This window comes from Panthera onca, chromosome D3, assembly GCF_046562875.1.
Source record: "Panthera onca isolate mPanOnc1 chromosome D3, mPanOnc1 haplotype 2, whole genome shotgun sequence".
Classification (NCBI taxonomy): Eukaryota; Metazoa; Chordata; class Mammalia; order Carnivora; family Felidae; genus Panthera; species Panthera onca.
The window spans coordinates 6,371,427-6,385,850 of record NC_138350.1 but is presented as its reverse complement, the minus strand read 5'-3'; the positions used below and the strand labels follow the sequence as shown (position 1 = coordinate 6,385,850).

General features: G+C 47.9%; 1 protein-coding gene across 6 annotated transcripts in view; it reads left to right on the top strand.

The window, feature by feature from the left end:
• The first annotated feature begins 252 nt into the window (after nucleotides 1–252).
• Nucleotides 253–14,424, top strand: part of CFAP251 (cilia and flagella associated protein 251) — a 67,663-nt gene continuing 53,491 nt past the window's right edge. For 3 of the 6 annotated variants that reach the window (XM_060612216.3, XM_060612218.3, XM_060612217.3), the window contains exons 1-5: nucleotides 253–373; nucleotides 1,294–1,931; nucleotides 2,617–3,000; nucleotides 7,915–8,055; nucleotides 10,074–10,183. In XM_060612216.3, the coding sequence (XP_060468199.2) occupies nucleotides 1,314–1,931; nucleotides 2,617–3,000; nucleotides 7,915–8,055; nucleotides 10,074–10,183 (1,253 nt within the window). In that variant the 5' untranslated portion in view covers nucleotides 253–373; nucleotides 1,294–1,313. The remainder of the gene's footprint in view (nucleotides 374–1,293; nucleotides 1,932–2,616; nucleotides 3,001–7,914; nucleotides 8,056–10,073; nucleotides 10,184–14,424) is intronic. The other 3 variants (XM_060612215.3, XM_060612211.3, XM_078435845.2) reach the window with 2 other exon arrangements.

Genomic DNA, 14,424 nt, shown 5'->3' with positions numbered 1-14,424 from the left:
GCAAGCATCCACCGCTGCAGCTTCTCAGACTTCGGCGCCTGGGGGAAAAAGTTGGGAGAGGAACAGGAGGAAAGAAGCGGCCAGGAAGAAGGCCAACTTCGCTGCCCGAGTGGCGGCCGCGCCCGTTCCCCGGGGACCGCCAGGGGGCGTGCCGGCCCGCTTACGGCAGAGCCTTGGGCACGTGACCACCGTCCGGCCCTCCCGCTTTACGGCCCGTCGCCCAGGCGGCGGTTACCTTGGGGACGGGGCTTGCGTGGCAACGGTAACTAAGGAGCTCGCGGTGGAGAAAGCCGGGGCCGCTGGAGGCGGGGAGGTGACAGGGGTCCAGGCGGCGGGACGGCCCGGCCACTGAGGCCCACGGAGGGCGCGCTCTGTGAGTCGGGGGCGGGGGCCCTGGCGTGGGAGGGCCCGGTGCCCCGCGGGGGGCGCTCGCCGCACCCCGGCCGGGCCTGGGGCGGCCTCGGAGAGACCTGAGCTGCGCATTGTGCCCCCAACAGGCCCCCACACCTTCCTTCCGCCTCTCCCCCGAAGCCGCGCATCAAGATGCGCCGGCAAAGTTTCAGCGGGCGCAGGCCTCGTGCTGAGGGCCCCTTGCTGGAAAATCATAGTAATGATTTTTGAGATGCAGGAACCAAGCGTCAGGGAGGTCTGCTTCTTTCTAGCGGTGTGATCTGAATAAGTCCCTTCAACTCCCAGAGCCTCACACTCAAGTTTGGCGGAAGGAATAAACCAGAGACTATGCTGGAAGGCGTTTAAACTTTGTAAACAGTTGCCGCCTTTCTCAGCCACTCTGCTGCAGCTGCGTTGAGCATTTGACATGGCATCTCAACCCCAGAATTTAGGGCTCTCATTTTTATTTTGCCTGTGAGCAAATTTGGACCCTGAGGGGTATAGGACTTGCCCAAGGGCACAGAGCAAGTGAGTGGTGGAACCAGGTAGGGTTCAGTGCTAGGAGAGGCCGGTTGCAAAGCCGGCTTTTAACCACTAAGCACACTGCTTCTGCCCTTATTTACATTATTAGTATTGTCGTTAATGTCGGGGTTATCATTTTGCTGCCTGAGGGAATATGAATATATATAAAGTGAGTTAAAGGGCTCTCAAGTTATTCCTAGAAAGGCGAGAGGCCCTGGGATCAATATGTTGAAGATTTGGGACAGGCTTTCCCAGGAGTATGAAATTATTTTTATTGCTGTGGAAGGCAACCAGGGCCAGCATTGCACATTTCATCGATAGGTTAGTGCACCAGGAAATTAAAATGGGAACTGCTGATTGTTATGGTCAAAATTTCTCTAGAGAAAACTCCACAAAGAGGAATGTCGGACGCAGGGGAAGAGCCACTAGAAGAAACAGAAGAAGATGGAGGAACAGAAATGGAAGAAGAAGAAGAAGATTATAATTCATATTATAGAGAGGGAGAAAGTATGCCACAGAAATTAAAGGAAGATGATATGTTAGTATGGAGACAGCCTCGGGAGGAGGGGGAGCAGGAGGAGGAGGAAGAGGAAGGAGAGGAGGAAGGGGAAGAGAAGGACGGGGTGGAGGAGAAATGGGAGAAGGGGGAGGAAGGGGGAAAGGACTGGGAGGAGGAGGAAGAGGAGGAAGAAAGAGTGGAGGAAGAGGAAGAGGAGCAAGGGGAGGAGGGGGGAGGAGTGGGAGAGAAAGAGAAGAAAGGAGAGGAGGGGGAGGAAGAATGGGAGAAGGAGGAAGGAGTGGAGGAGAAAGGGGAGGAAGAGGAAGAAGGGGGAGAAGGTGGGAAGGAGGAGGCTGTGAGAGAAAAAACGGAGGAAAAGGCTGCAGCTGCAGGGGAGGAGGTAGCTGCAGGAGTACAGGAAGAAACCACAGTGAAGCCCCAAGAAATCACCAAGTCCAAGATCAGTTTGGAGAAACTTACATTGACTGATTCCCAGTCAATCATGTCGGGAACTTTTCTAGTAAGTAGTAATTGTAAATCATTCATTCATTCATTCATAATCATTAAATGACCGCTTACTATATACCAGGCTATGGAGATACAAATAAGATACAATCCATTCTCTTAAGGAATTCTAGGGAGTGTCAGGAGGCAGACCTGAACTCTCTAAAACAATATGCTAAGTGCAGTTATTGAAAGATGCAAGGGAGACATTTAAAAAAACAAAACAAGAAAAACAGGGACACTTAACCCAGCTAGGAGGATGGTCAGGGGAAGCTTCCTGGAGGAGGCGTGCACCAGAGCTGATGTAAAGAGGGGCTAGGGATTAGCTGGAGTGTGCTTGTTTTAGAACAGAGTCAGTGTGATTATAGTAATGGAGGCTTTCCACAGACTCATCCTGGAAGAGAACTCAGCTGTGGTCCAAGGAGAAGTGACTCTGTGCCGAGTCTGTCCTCGGAGAGGACCAGTGCCACTTAGAAGAATGGTTCTGCTGTGTGGTTCTGCTGGTAGGCCAGGAATAAACCTGGCACACCCATGACTCATTTAAGTACAAAACGTCCCAGGCTCCTTTTTAAAGTGCTTCATGGTTCCCATGTGAGGCTAACACTGACTGGCTGATTAGGAATAGAAAGGAAAATTTATGAGGGAATACGGCAGCACATACTGTAACTGGAATCACAATCTTCTTTTCTTTCTTTTTTAAGAAAACCCATAGTGGTGATGAGTCAAAGCGTGCATCAGAGCATTCAGAAACAAATGAGCTTTTTAGAGACTTGAGCTCACAACGAAGATTTCTTGATTTGGAGCAAATCAGTTCTGAGGAACTACAGATTAGTTCCCCTGACTCACAGCCCTCTAGCAAGCTTGGGCAGAAAACCCACCAGATGCCCCAAGATGAATCGGGACAAGAAGGGACAGATTTGGAAGCAGAAAAGGGAGAAAGGATACAAGACAAAAGACTATCATACTTAAGTGAAGAAAAAGGAAAAGAATTCCAGCCCCAAACAGAGATCCCAGAGGATTCACTGGTGGCCACCAGTGAGGACATTTTGTTTCAAAAGGATGACAGAGCCAATGTGTACCCTTTGGTGAGTGTCATGTGCTTTTTGATTTCCTCCAACGCTCGGAGAGCATTGTGAAATAGGGGAGTTTTATGCACATGGAAAAAAAAAATACCACCAGAAATATCCTTTTTAAACTAACAATAGACTTGTGTGTTTTAAAGTTCAGTTCAGCGCTCCAGCTGGACACGCATGACAGGCTACGGACAGGAACGCCGCATCTGGGTCCAATAGTGTTGCTCCGCAGGCAGGAAATTCCGGACGTGGTTTGTCCGTTGCATAGGGTGCTGGTTTTGGTGGGAGACTCAAGCTCCATCTCTCCTCCTCCTTCCCCCTCCCTTTCCCCTCTCCGTTTTCTCACTTTGTGCTCCTCCTCCTCCATTCCTTCCCCTCTCCCCCCTCTCCTCACCTCTTCTGCCTTAGCTTGCTTGATAGCTTTACAAGCTCCTAAAACCATTACAGGCTCCTAAAACTATCCCATTACCAAGATGGGTCAGAAGTGAAGGGTGTGGACTGGGGCACCTGGGTGGCTCAGTCGGTTAAGCCTCAGGTCTCGATCTCCAGGTCTGTGAGTCTAAGCCCCGCGTCAGGCTCTGTGCTGACAGCTCGGAGCCTGGATCCTACTTCAGATTCCGTATCTCCCTCTCTCTCTGCCCTTCTTCTCTCTCTCTCTCTCAAAAATAAACGTTAAAAAAAATTAAGAGAAAGTGAAAGGTATGGAAAAAAAGTGAAAGCCACTGTGAAAAGCACCAGGCAGTCCAAAGGAATCTGCCTTTGCTGCCACTGACAGTATTCCAGGGAGGCACCATCTGCGAGGAATAAAAATATTATCATTTACCAAGAGAAGGGAGAGGAAAGTTTTTTTTCCCCCTTCTTCCTCCATCTGCTTCTGACAATTGCCTCCTAGGATTCATCTCCTGTTTTTCTTTTTTCCCTGCAGAGTTGGCCTTTGGAAGATTTGTAAGCAACTGAATGCATATAAAGCGTTTAATGTAGTTCGGAACATATAGGGCGCACTTGAGCGTCAACAGCTAGATGGCAGTGGTGGTGATAATGCCGATGAGGATGATGGAAAATGTCTAGTGAGAAGGGCAGACAATTGACAGCCTCCTTTCTGTACATTTGGCTTACTTTGAGCAGTGGAGTTCAAGGTCAAAGCTTGCGATTATTCTGTCCAAAAGAAAGAATAAGTAAGTTTTAGAGCCCTTGAAGACTTTTGTCTTGTTTAGCCAGCTAATAAGACATCATGTAATATCACTAATGAGACCAAGTGACCTTTGTGCCAGGGCTTTGGGTCTCCTGTTAACCTTGGGCTCACCACAGAACCAGACCTCTCTCTACAAACTTGTTTAGCGCTTTGAGTATACCTTCTTTCTTTTCCCATTCCTGTATTGTTTTTCCTTTCTGTTAAAATTACTAGGTGCTCCATACATTAAAAAAAAAAAAAAAAAATTAAACAAAGCAGATTCCCCTTCTTACACTGACCACGCCCATCCCAGTTCCCTGGGGTGACTACTGTTACGGTTTGGTATAACTGTAGATCTTTCCAGACCTTGTTCTGTGCATCTACAGACCTGTTAGCTGTGTACTCCCGTGAGTGTGTGCACACACACACCATGACACCCATTAGTTTTTGTTCTCTTTACCAGTGACAGATTCTGCATGTCTGCAGAGTATTTTTCTACTTCATATATCTTGGAGGATTTTTTTTTCTATCAGTGAATGTAGATCCATTTCCTCGTTAAAAATTTGTTTTAATTTTTTTAAATGTTTATTCATTTTTGAGAGACAGGGAGAGACAGTGGGTGAAGGGCAGGGAGAGAGGGAGACACAGAATCTGAAACAGGCCCCAGGCTCCGAGCTGTCAGCACAGAGCCAGACACAGGGCTTGAACTCATGAATGGTGAGATCATGACCTGAGCCGAAGTCGGACACTCCACTGACTGAGCCACCCAGGTGCCCCTAAAAAAATGTTTTTTAATGTCTATTTATTTTTGAGAGAGAGACAGAGCGTGATTGGGTGAGGGACAGAGAGAGAGGGAGACACAGAATCCGAAGCAGGCTCCAGGCTCTGAGCTGTCAGCACAGAGGCTGGAACTCAAGAAATGTGAGATCATGTCCTGAGCCGAAGTTGAACGCTTAACCAACTGAGCCACCCAGGTGCCTGCCCCCATTTCTTCATTTTAAATTCAGGCATTTCCCTATTATTGATGGCCATTTATGTTCCTTCTGATTTCGTGTTCTCACTAGAGGTGCTTCAGTGAGCGTGCTTCTGAATCTCTCTCTGTGCCCGTGGCACCCTCCGTTTCCTTTGGGGTCCCCTGCCTCATCCCAAAGGCCTGGAGTGGCCCATGGGGCTCATGGACACTGTCTCCAGCCAAGAAAGAAGGGTATCCTGCATTCATGAGAGGGGATCTTGTGACTGTCAAATGTAGTGAAATCTGGTTTTGACAATAACGTTTTGTTTTCATGTTTTACAGGAAAAGATTGCCATAAGAGATGGCTATCTTCGTGATTGGTCACCATGAGTGCAAAATGCAATGAATACTGTGTGGTTTCAATTAATGTGAGCACTGCTTGACAAGGAAGTTCTGTTAATGCCGAATGAACGAGTTACTAAAAATCTCTAATCACTTAGCCATCGCTTTAGACAACACCACATTCGATTAATTGGCCTTAGTTAATTTTTTTTAAGCTTACTTATTTTGAGAGAGCGCATGTGAGCTGGGGAGGGGCAGAGAGAGAGACAGAGAGAGAGCGAGAATCCCAAAGACTCCGAGCTGTCAGCGCAGAGCCGGACCCGGGGCTCAATCCCACAAACTATGAGATCATGATCTGAGCCAAAATCAAGAGTTGGATGCTTAACCAACTGAGCCACCCAGGCGCCTGGTGTTAGTTAATTTTTTAAATGGACTGGTTTTTTGTTTTTGTTTTTTTTTAAGTAATCTCTACACCCAGTGTGGGGCTGGAACTCATGACCCTGAGATCAAGAGTCGCACACTCTACCGACTGAGCCACCACCGGGCACCCCTAAATGGACTGTATTTTTGAGGAGTTTAGGTTTATAGCAAACTGAATGAAAAATAGAATTCCCTTCTACTCCCTTGTGACTCCTCCATGCCTAGGTTCTCCTTTCATTAATATCTTGCATTAGCATGGGACATTTGTCACAGTTGATGAGCTGATATTGATCTGTTGTTGTTATTTTTTTAATGTTTGTTTATTTATTTTGAGAGAGGGAGAGAGAGCAAGAGAGAGACAGAGCGAGTGAGCGGGGGAAGGGCAGAGAGAGAGAGAGAGAGGGAGAGAGAGGATCCCAAGCAGGCTCCACACTGTCCACGCAGAGCCTGACACGGGGCTCAAACTCACGAATGGTAAGACCACGGCCTGAGCCGAAATCAAGAGTCAGCTGCTTAATCCACTGAGCCCCCCCATCTTAACCATTTTTAAGTATACAGTGTAGTAGTAAGTACTTTCACGCTGAGGTGCAACCACTGCCTGGAGCTCATCTTGCAAAACCGAAACTCCCTACCCATTGAACAACAACTCCCCATTCCCCAGCCCGGCCCCTGGTAACCGCCGTTCTACTTTCTGTCTCTGTGGATCTGACTCCTCCTCTAGGGACCTCATGTAAGTGGAATCCTACAGTGTTTGTCTTGCTGTGACTGGTGGATTTCACTTACACGGTGTCCTCCAGGTTCATCCATGTCGTAGAGTGTGTCAGAAACTCGTTCCTTTTGAAGACTGAATGATATTCACATTTTGTTTGTCCATTCATCTGTCAATGGACACTTGGGTGGCTTGGCTTTTTTTTTTTTTTTTTAATGTTTACTTAGTTTTGAGAGAGAGAGAGACAGAGTACAAGCCAGGGAGGGGCAGAGAGAGAGAGGGAGACACAGAATCTGAGCTGTCGGCACATGGCACCATGCATATAAAGCGTTTAATGTAGTTCGGAACATACAGGGCGGCTCATATGAGGAACAGCTCAGGTTCTGAGCTATCGGCACATGGCCCAGTGGGGCTCGAACTCACAGACCATGAGATCATGACCTGAGCCAAAGTCGGTTGCTTAACCAATTGAGCCACCCAGGCGGCCCTACCTTTTGGCTTTTGTGAAAGATGCTGCTATGAGCCTGGGTGTATGAATGTCTCTTTGAGACCCTGCTTTCAGTTCTTTTAGGTGCGTGCCCAGAAGTGTGCTTGCTGCATTACGTGGTAATTCTGTTTTCAAGTTTTTGAGGAGTCCCCTTGGTGTGTCCGTAGCAGCTGCACCATTTCACATTCCCACCAGGAGTGCACCATGGTCCCGATTCCTCTACGTCCTCATGAAATTTACCCTCAAGCATTTTTTGTTAAGTTTTTTTTATTTATTTTGAGAGAGAGAGCAAGCAGCGTAGGGTTGGAGAGAGAGAGAATCCCAAGCAGGCTTTGCACCAGCAGTGCTCAAACCCACGAGCTGTGAGATCATGACTTGAGCCCAAACCAAGAGTCGGATGCTTAACCGACTGAGCCACTCAGGCACCCCAGAATTTACCTTTTAAGTGTACAGTTCATCGGTCTTTAGCCTGTTCACAAGGGTGTGCAACCATTACCACTATGCAATTCCAGAACATTTTCATCCCCCCCAAGAGAAATCCATCCCCCTTGGCAGTCACTCCCCACCCCCTCTTCCAGCCGCCCCGCAGCCGCTCATCTACCTTCTGTCTCTGTGGATGGAGTCACACACTCTGCGGACCTGTGTGTCTGGCCTCTTTCAGAGTCATGGCTTCAAGGGTCATCCACACTGTAGCACGTGGCTGAGGACTTTCTTGAAGTGATTTCTCCTCTTTGGACTGATGATGTGGAATCTTTCTCCTCCAGAGACTGTGCCAGGAGCGCCTAGCATCCTAGCTCTGGCCTCGGCACACTTAGTGTCTTGCTGGTTTTACCTTTGTCTTCCAGACCTTGACCTGGTCTTTTGGCTGGAACAGTTCTCTTCCTGTTTACTATATTCGAGATGAAAGCCAGAGAGTTCTTCTGTATGTCTGCGCTCACACCGCGGTCATCTACAACGTTTTCAATAATAATCAGCACCATCTTCAGGTACGCAAGGTTTCTGGTTTTTGTTTTTCGTTTTGTTCTGTTTTTACCACAAGTAAAAGAGGTGGTTTTTCACTAGACTACAGCCTTTTGGTTTTTGTTGCAAGGGCTGACTTCATTATATCACCATCGTGTTTTCCTACCTCTCTTCTGAACTATAGCAAATCTTGTCTTTAGAAACACATTTTATTACTCATTGTCTGTCTGATCCTAATCAGAATCAATTAACAAATAGCAATTGCTTTTAATTTTATAGCAACAAGAATTTAAAGCATTTGTATTTTTTTTTTTTTTCTGCATTTCCCTAAAAATGTGGTCAGGATAGATCATGTTGTCTCCACACATCTGGGGGGAACACAAAAGGCTTCAGCAGGTATTCGAACCCTTTGCAGGTTTAAAAGGGCATTCGTTGATCCTTATAATCATGCTGAGAAGTGGGTGTTCATATTCCCATTGTACAGAAGAAAAAGCAAAGGCTCAGAGCAGGTTAACTGACTTGCCTGAGCCTGCACATGAAGCCAGGTCTTGAATCCAGGTCCCCTGACTTGAAAGTATTGAGTAGGTTGGTTTTGTCCTGTCCTGTCCCCCCCACTTGAACACCTTTATTTGTTTTCAGCGCCCTCTGTGCCTCCCCAAGTGTCCCACATGCCTGCCTTCCCCTCCATTCCTGACATTTTCTGCTTCCTCCGTTCCTGACATTTTCATCATTTACCTGACCAAATGTCTTCCTTTTTTGGACTTCTCGGACTTTCCACTTATTAACCCGATGAACAGTTCCATGTTACCCTTTTCAATGGACATATATTTTAATAAGGACCTGCTTTAATCAATACCTAGGTCAAAAACATCACAAAGGATTTTCCCATAGTCCGTTGTGCCAGGGATCCAAGCCATGTGGGTGCAGCTGGAGAAAGTTGCTCTCTAGAAGGCCAGGAATACACACGAAACCAGCCAGCACCACCCTGCGGAGCTCAGTTGAGTGTGTGGGACTGCGCACAGTGGTAATGGCACAGGGAGAAGGGAGAGCTGGTGTCTGCAGAGTCAGGAAGAAGCGGGAGTGGGCAGAGGGGCTGAGAAATGGGGACAATGCCAGGCAGGTCAGAGTGAGCTGGCTGGGAAAGGCCTTGACCATTCATTCATTCATTCATTCATTCCACAGATATTTCTCATAACATCTGTTGCAGATTCTGGGTCTGTAGTCATGAAGAAAACAGATCCAGTCCCCCCCACCTTGTGGAGCTTATAGTCTCATAAATACATAACTATGAATTATAACAAGCACTCCAAAGGAAATGTGGGAATGCTATAGGGGAGAGGTCAAGAGTGAGAGCCGGACCTCAGATTGGGTTGCCTGGGAATGCAGACATGCCCTTCATGCCGAGATCTGACTGATGAAAATGAATCAACCAGGGACAGGCTGGGGAGGAGCATTCTAGACTGAGTTTGCAGGCCTGTGCGTGGGGCCCAGAAAGGAGGCCAGTATGGCTGGTGCAGAGTGAGCGAGGGAAGATGAAGAAGGGTGGAAATAGGCTATTTCCTGGCAGGGAGCACTACCGTTTTTTTCTGTGTTTCCAGAAGATTCCCGAGTTACCGGGAAAGGATTATAGGGGGCTGGGAATGAAAGCAGATAGACCAGCGAGGAACCTTTTGCTCCAGAGCTGCTCAGTGACCTGATGTGGACACTGTTTTAGGGCGATGAGGCCGGCAGGGAGCTTCCAGGGGACTAGGCAGAACCCCAACATTTATTCTCAACCTGGGTTCAGAGTGGGGGACATGCCTATACCTGTAGGACACCCCTGTTCTTGTGGGCAGTGGGGCTTATCCAGGTGTTTCGAGGGGGAGCAAATTTGAACGCCGCTGGCTATGGAGAAATGCCAGGGAAAGCCAGTGGGCATGGAATTTTCAGCCAGATGAACCTGGAAGGGGAGCTCCGTTCTCTCTGGGGCCCCAGTCACTCCTACCAGTGCCAAGCCTGGGCCGTGTCCTTGAGGTTTCAAAACATTTTCTCTCCATTTCTGCAGGGCCACCCCAATGTGATCTCCTGCCTCTGCATCAGTGAAGATAGGCGGTGGATTGCCACGGCCGACAAAGGGCCCAACTGCCTGATAATTATATGGGACTCCTTCACAGGGTAGGCTTGGAGCCACCATGCTTTCTCCTACTTAGTGTCCTGTGTCTGCCACTGTGGGCAGGACGGACGAGCAATCTGGCCTGGGCGTGCAGAAACCAGTGATGGGATGCAGGGTGAGGGGCTAGGGGACCTGGGGGAGGCTGGCCATCTTGTTGCCTTGAGTGACATTACCTTGGTGAATTTCCCGTTTACGATTCTTGGCTCCCGAGGCCCAGAAACTTGGTTTGGCGGTGTCCCAGAGTAGACGGGGCTGAGGGAGGTTAACTCACACAAACCCAGCTTGGAGGCCCAGAGAAGTGAAGTGACTTTCCCCACCTGCAAAAGGAAGAGGCTAATCATACCTACTGTTTTAGTTTTCTTGGGATGCTCTAAGAAATTACCACACACCGAGGGGCCTAAAATAACAGCAAGTTACTCCCTCACAGTTCATGAGGCTGGAAGTCTGAAACCAGGGTGCCTGCAAGGGTGGTCCCTTCTGGGCCTCCGAAGGAGAATCTGTTCCAGGCCTCTCTCCCAGCTGCTGGTGGTGGCTGGCAGCCCTTGGCAGTCCTTGGCTGGTAGACTGATCCCTCTAGTCTCTGCCTCTGTCTTCACATGGCATTTTCCCCTGTGTATCTCTTTGTGTCTTCTCTTCTGTGAGTTCAGCAGTCATTGAATTTAGGGTTCATCCTAATCCAGTGGGACTTCATCTTAACAAACTACCCCTGCTAAGACCCTATCCCACATAACGCTCACATTCTGAGGTTCTGGGTGGACATGACTTTTGAAGGGGGCCCTTCAACCCACTACACTTACCTTACAGGACTGTCATAGAGGCCAGTAGAGCACGGTACCTGGCCCGTGACGGATGTTTACATGTGAGTTTTCTTTCTTAATTCCTGGTCCTAGAGGCAGAGAGCAGTGCGGGATTAGTTGACAAGATTGTAAGGCTCTGGTTGGGAGTGGACGAGTCCAGTTGGGCTAGATTAGGAAGAAGGTGTGTTTAATGCTCTGGAGTGTTCTGGAAAGTTATATTGGATCTTCTAAGACACAGGTCCCCAGGTGACTGGTGACCTGGATAGGGCCATGTTACCTAACCCTGGTCCTCATCTTACTGGACATCTCAGTGGCATTTGACACTCTTCATTTCCTTGGCTTCTCTGATACCACGTCCTCTGGTTCTCATCCGACTTACTGCCTCTTCCTTCTCAGACTCTTCTGAGTCTCGCTTCCTCTGGCCTTTCCTTGGCCACGGCCTGAGGATGCTTTGGTATTGTTCTCCAACCAGGAAGCAGCAGACCTGGGACTTGAAACCACACTGTCTTCATTTCAATGCCACCTCAATATTGGGGCACCTGGGTGGCTCCGTCAAATAAGCGTCTGACTTTGGCTCGTGTCATGATCTCAGGATTCGTGAGTTCGAGCCTCGCGTCGGGCTGTCTGCTGTCAACGCAGAGCCCACTTCAGATCCTCTGTCCCCCTCTCTATCTGAACTTTCCCCACCACCTCTCTCTCTCAAAAATGAATAAGCATTAAAAAATAACCACCTCAACACTTCCTGTTTTCACTGATGAGGAAGCTGCCGGAGAACATTCCACCTGGATGTCCCATGGGTATCTCCTGCTAAAATGTCCCAGGGGCGCCTGGGTGGCGCAGTCGGTTAAGCCTCCGACTTCAGCCAGGTCACGATCTCGCAGTCTGTGAGTTCGAGCCCCGCATCAGGCTCTGGGCTGATGGCTCCGAGCCTGGAGCCTGTTTCCGATTCTTTGTCTCCCTCTCTCTCTGCCCCTCCCCTGTTCATGCTCTGTCTCTCTCTGTCCCAAAAATAAATAAAAAACGTTGAAAAAAAAATTTAAAATGTCCCCAAGCCCTGTTGTATCTCTTCCCGGGTGCCCCTGCCCACCCTCTCTGGCCCAGCCGGCCTCCTTCTCTCCAGCTTCACTCTTGCAGTCCAGCCTCCGGGACACTGATTTTGTCTTATTGTAGTAAAAATACATAACATAACATTGACCATCTTAATGACTTTTAAATGTATAATTCAGTGACATTCATTGCATTCACAGTGTTATGCACCCATCACCACCATTTCCAGAACATTTTCATCACCCCCCCCAAACAGAAACTCTGTGCCAGTGAGCTCCCCCTTCTCCCTCCCAACAGCCCCTGATCTGCTTCCTGTCTCCATAGATTTGCCTGTTGCTAGTTCATGTCAGTGGACTTGCCCGTGGGTTTTTGCATCTGCCTTCTCTCTCTCAGCATGTTTCCAAAGTTCTGCCGTGTGGTAGCTGGACCCAATGCTTCCTTTCTTTTTCTAGCTGCTCGAGATTCTGTTGCATGGATATACCAGTTCTGCTTATTTGTTCACCTGTTGATTTTTAAAAATCACTTTATTTATATTTTTTAGATGTTTATTTATTTATTTTTTAGAGAGAGAGTGAGCAGGGGAGGGGCAGAAGGGGAAAGAGCAAGAGAATCTCAAGCAGGCTCCACACCGTCAGCACAGAGCCCGATGCAGGGCTGGAGCTCATGAACCATGAGGTCGTGACCTGAGCCAAAACCAAGAGTCAGACACAGCCAGTGACTGAGCTACCCTGGCACTCTTAAAAATCATTTTATTAAAAAAAACATTTTTTAAATGTTTATTTATTTTTGAGAGAGAGAGAGAGACAGAGACAGAGCATGAGTGGAGGAGGAGTGGAGTGGAGGAGTGGAGGAGAGAGAGGGAGACACAGAATCTGAAGCAGGCTCCAGGCTCTGAGCTGTCAGCACAGAGCCCGATGCGGGGCTCGAACTCACGAGCTGTGAGATCATGACCTGAGCCGAAGTCGGATGCTTAACCGACTGAGCCACCCAGGTGCCCCTTTTTTTTCCTTTTTTAAAAAAAAGTTTATTTATTTTGAGAGAGAGAGAGCAAACACGGGTGGGGGAGGGGCAGAAAATGAGGAGACAGAATCCCAAACAGGCTCTGTGCTGTCAGCACAGAGTCTGACACGGGGCTTGAACTCATGAACCGCAAGATCATGACCGAGCCAAAGTCAAGAGTCAGATGCTTAACCCACAGAGCCTCCCAGGCACCTCCTCCTTTTTTTTTTTTTTTTTTTTAAAGAGAGAGCATGAGCTGGGGAAAATGGCAGAGGGAGAGAGAGAGAAAAAAAGAAAGAGAGAGAGAAAGAGTCTTAAGCAGGCTCAAAGCTCAGTATGGAGCCTGATGTGGGGCTCAATCCCACGACCCTGGGGTCATATCCGAGCCAAAATCAAGAGTCGGATGCTCAACCAACTGAGCCATCCAGGTGCCCCGTCTCCATAGCATTTTGAGTGTGATCTTTTCCCAAACACAGAATCTGATTGTGTTTCTCGCCTGCTTAAAACCATTCAGAGGCCGGCCATTGCCGGCCCAGCCTGTGTCACAGGGAATACGCACCTTGATTCATAGCCATGGGAGCAGGTCCCCTAGAAAGTGAAATTCCCCGTCTATATGACTGGCTGTCATCTGTGGCTGTCACATACTTTCAGCTGCAAGTACTGGGACATCTGCCTTAACACACGAGGGAGCGTTTTTATATCCCGTGAGAGAGAGTCCACAGGTAGGAGGGGGGCCCCTCGTGTGTGTCTCTTCTCTGAAGCCGTTGCTCACGGCTCCCCTTCCCCAGGCACCGCTGGCCCCTTAGACAGTGTTTATTCTTTGCTTCTCTCTTGCTTGTAAAGCTGTCTCCCCCACCAGACTGGGGGCGGCTCTGGCAGCGATATTTTTTCCCAGTTACAAAGTAAAGTGCGTCTGTGCTTAGCAATTCAGTATGTCGATATGAGTTTATGATATAGGAAATGATGACTTTGGGGCCCAGAAAAGATTATTTGGTTTTAGAGTTAATGTTCACTTTATTAAAGTTATAAACTAAAAGCCACAGTTTTTCCTTAAGCCTTTTGCTCAACTTATAAATCTTACTCCTTTTATAAATCTAGCACATTTTTGCAATTGCCTTTAAGGGGGTTTTGATTAATGTTTGGCCCCACTCACAAATTTGATTATTAACTCCTTTTAAGCATTTTTAAACTGCACTTAGAAATTGAATATATTTGGTTTTATCTTTAAGTTCTTTAGTAGTCTTACTAAAAAATAAACCCTTCACCCGTACTTAAGTAATTCTTATAAGTCTAATAAATTAGACATAACTATGGCAAATTTTAAGTTCTCATAAGTAGTCTAATATTGTTTATAAACCCAGTGCGATTTGAATTTGAAATCGTAAGTCTAAATCAACTAC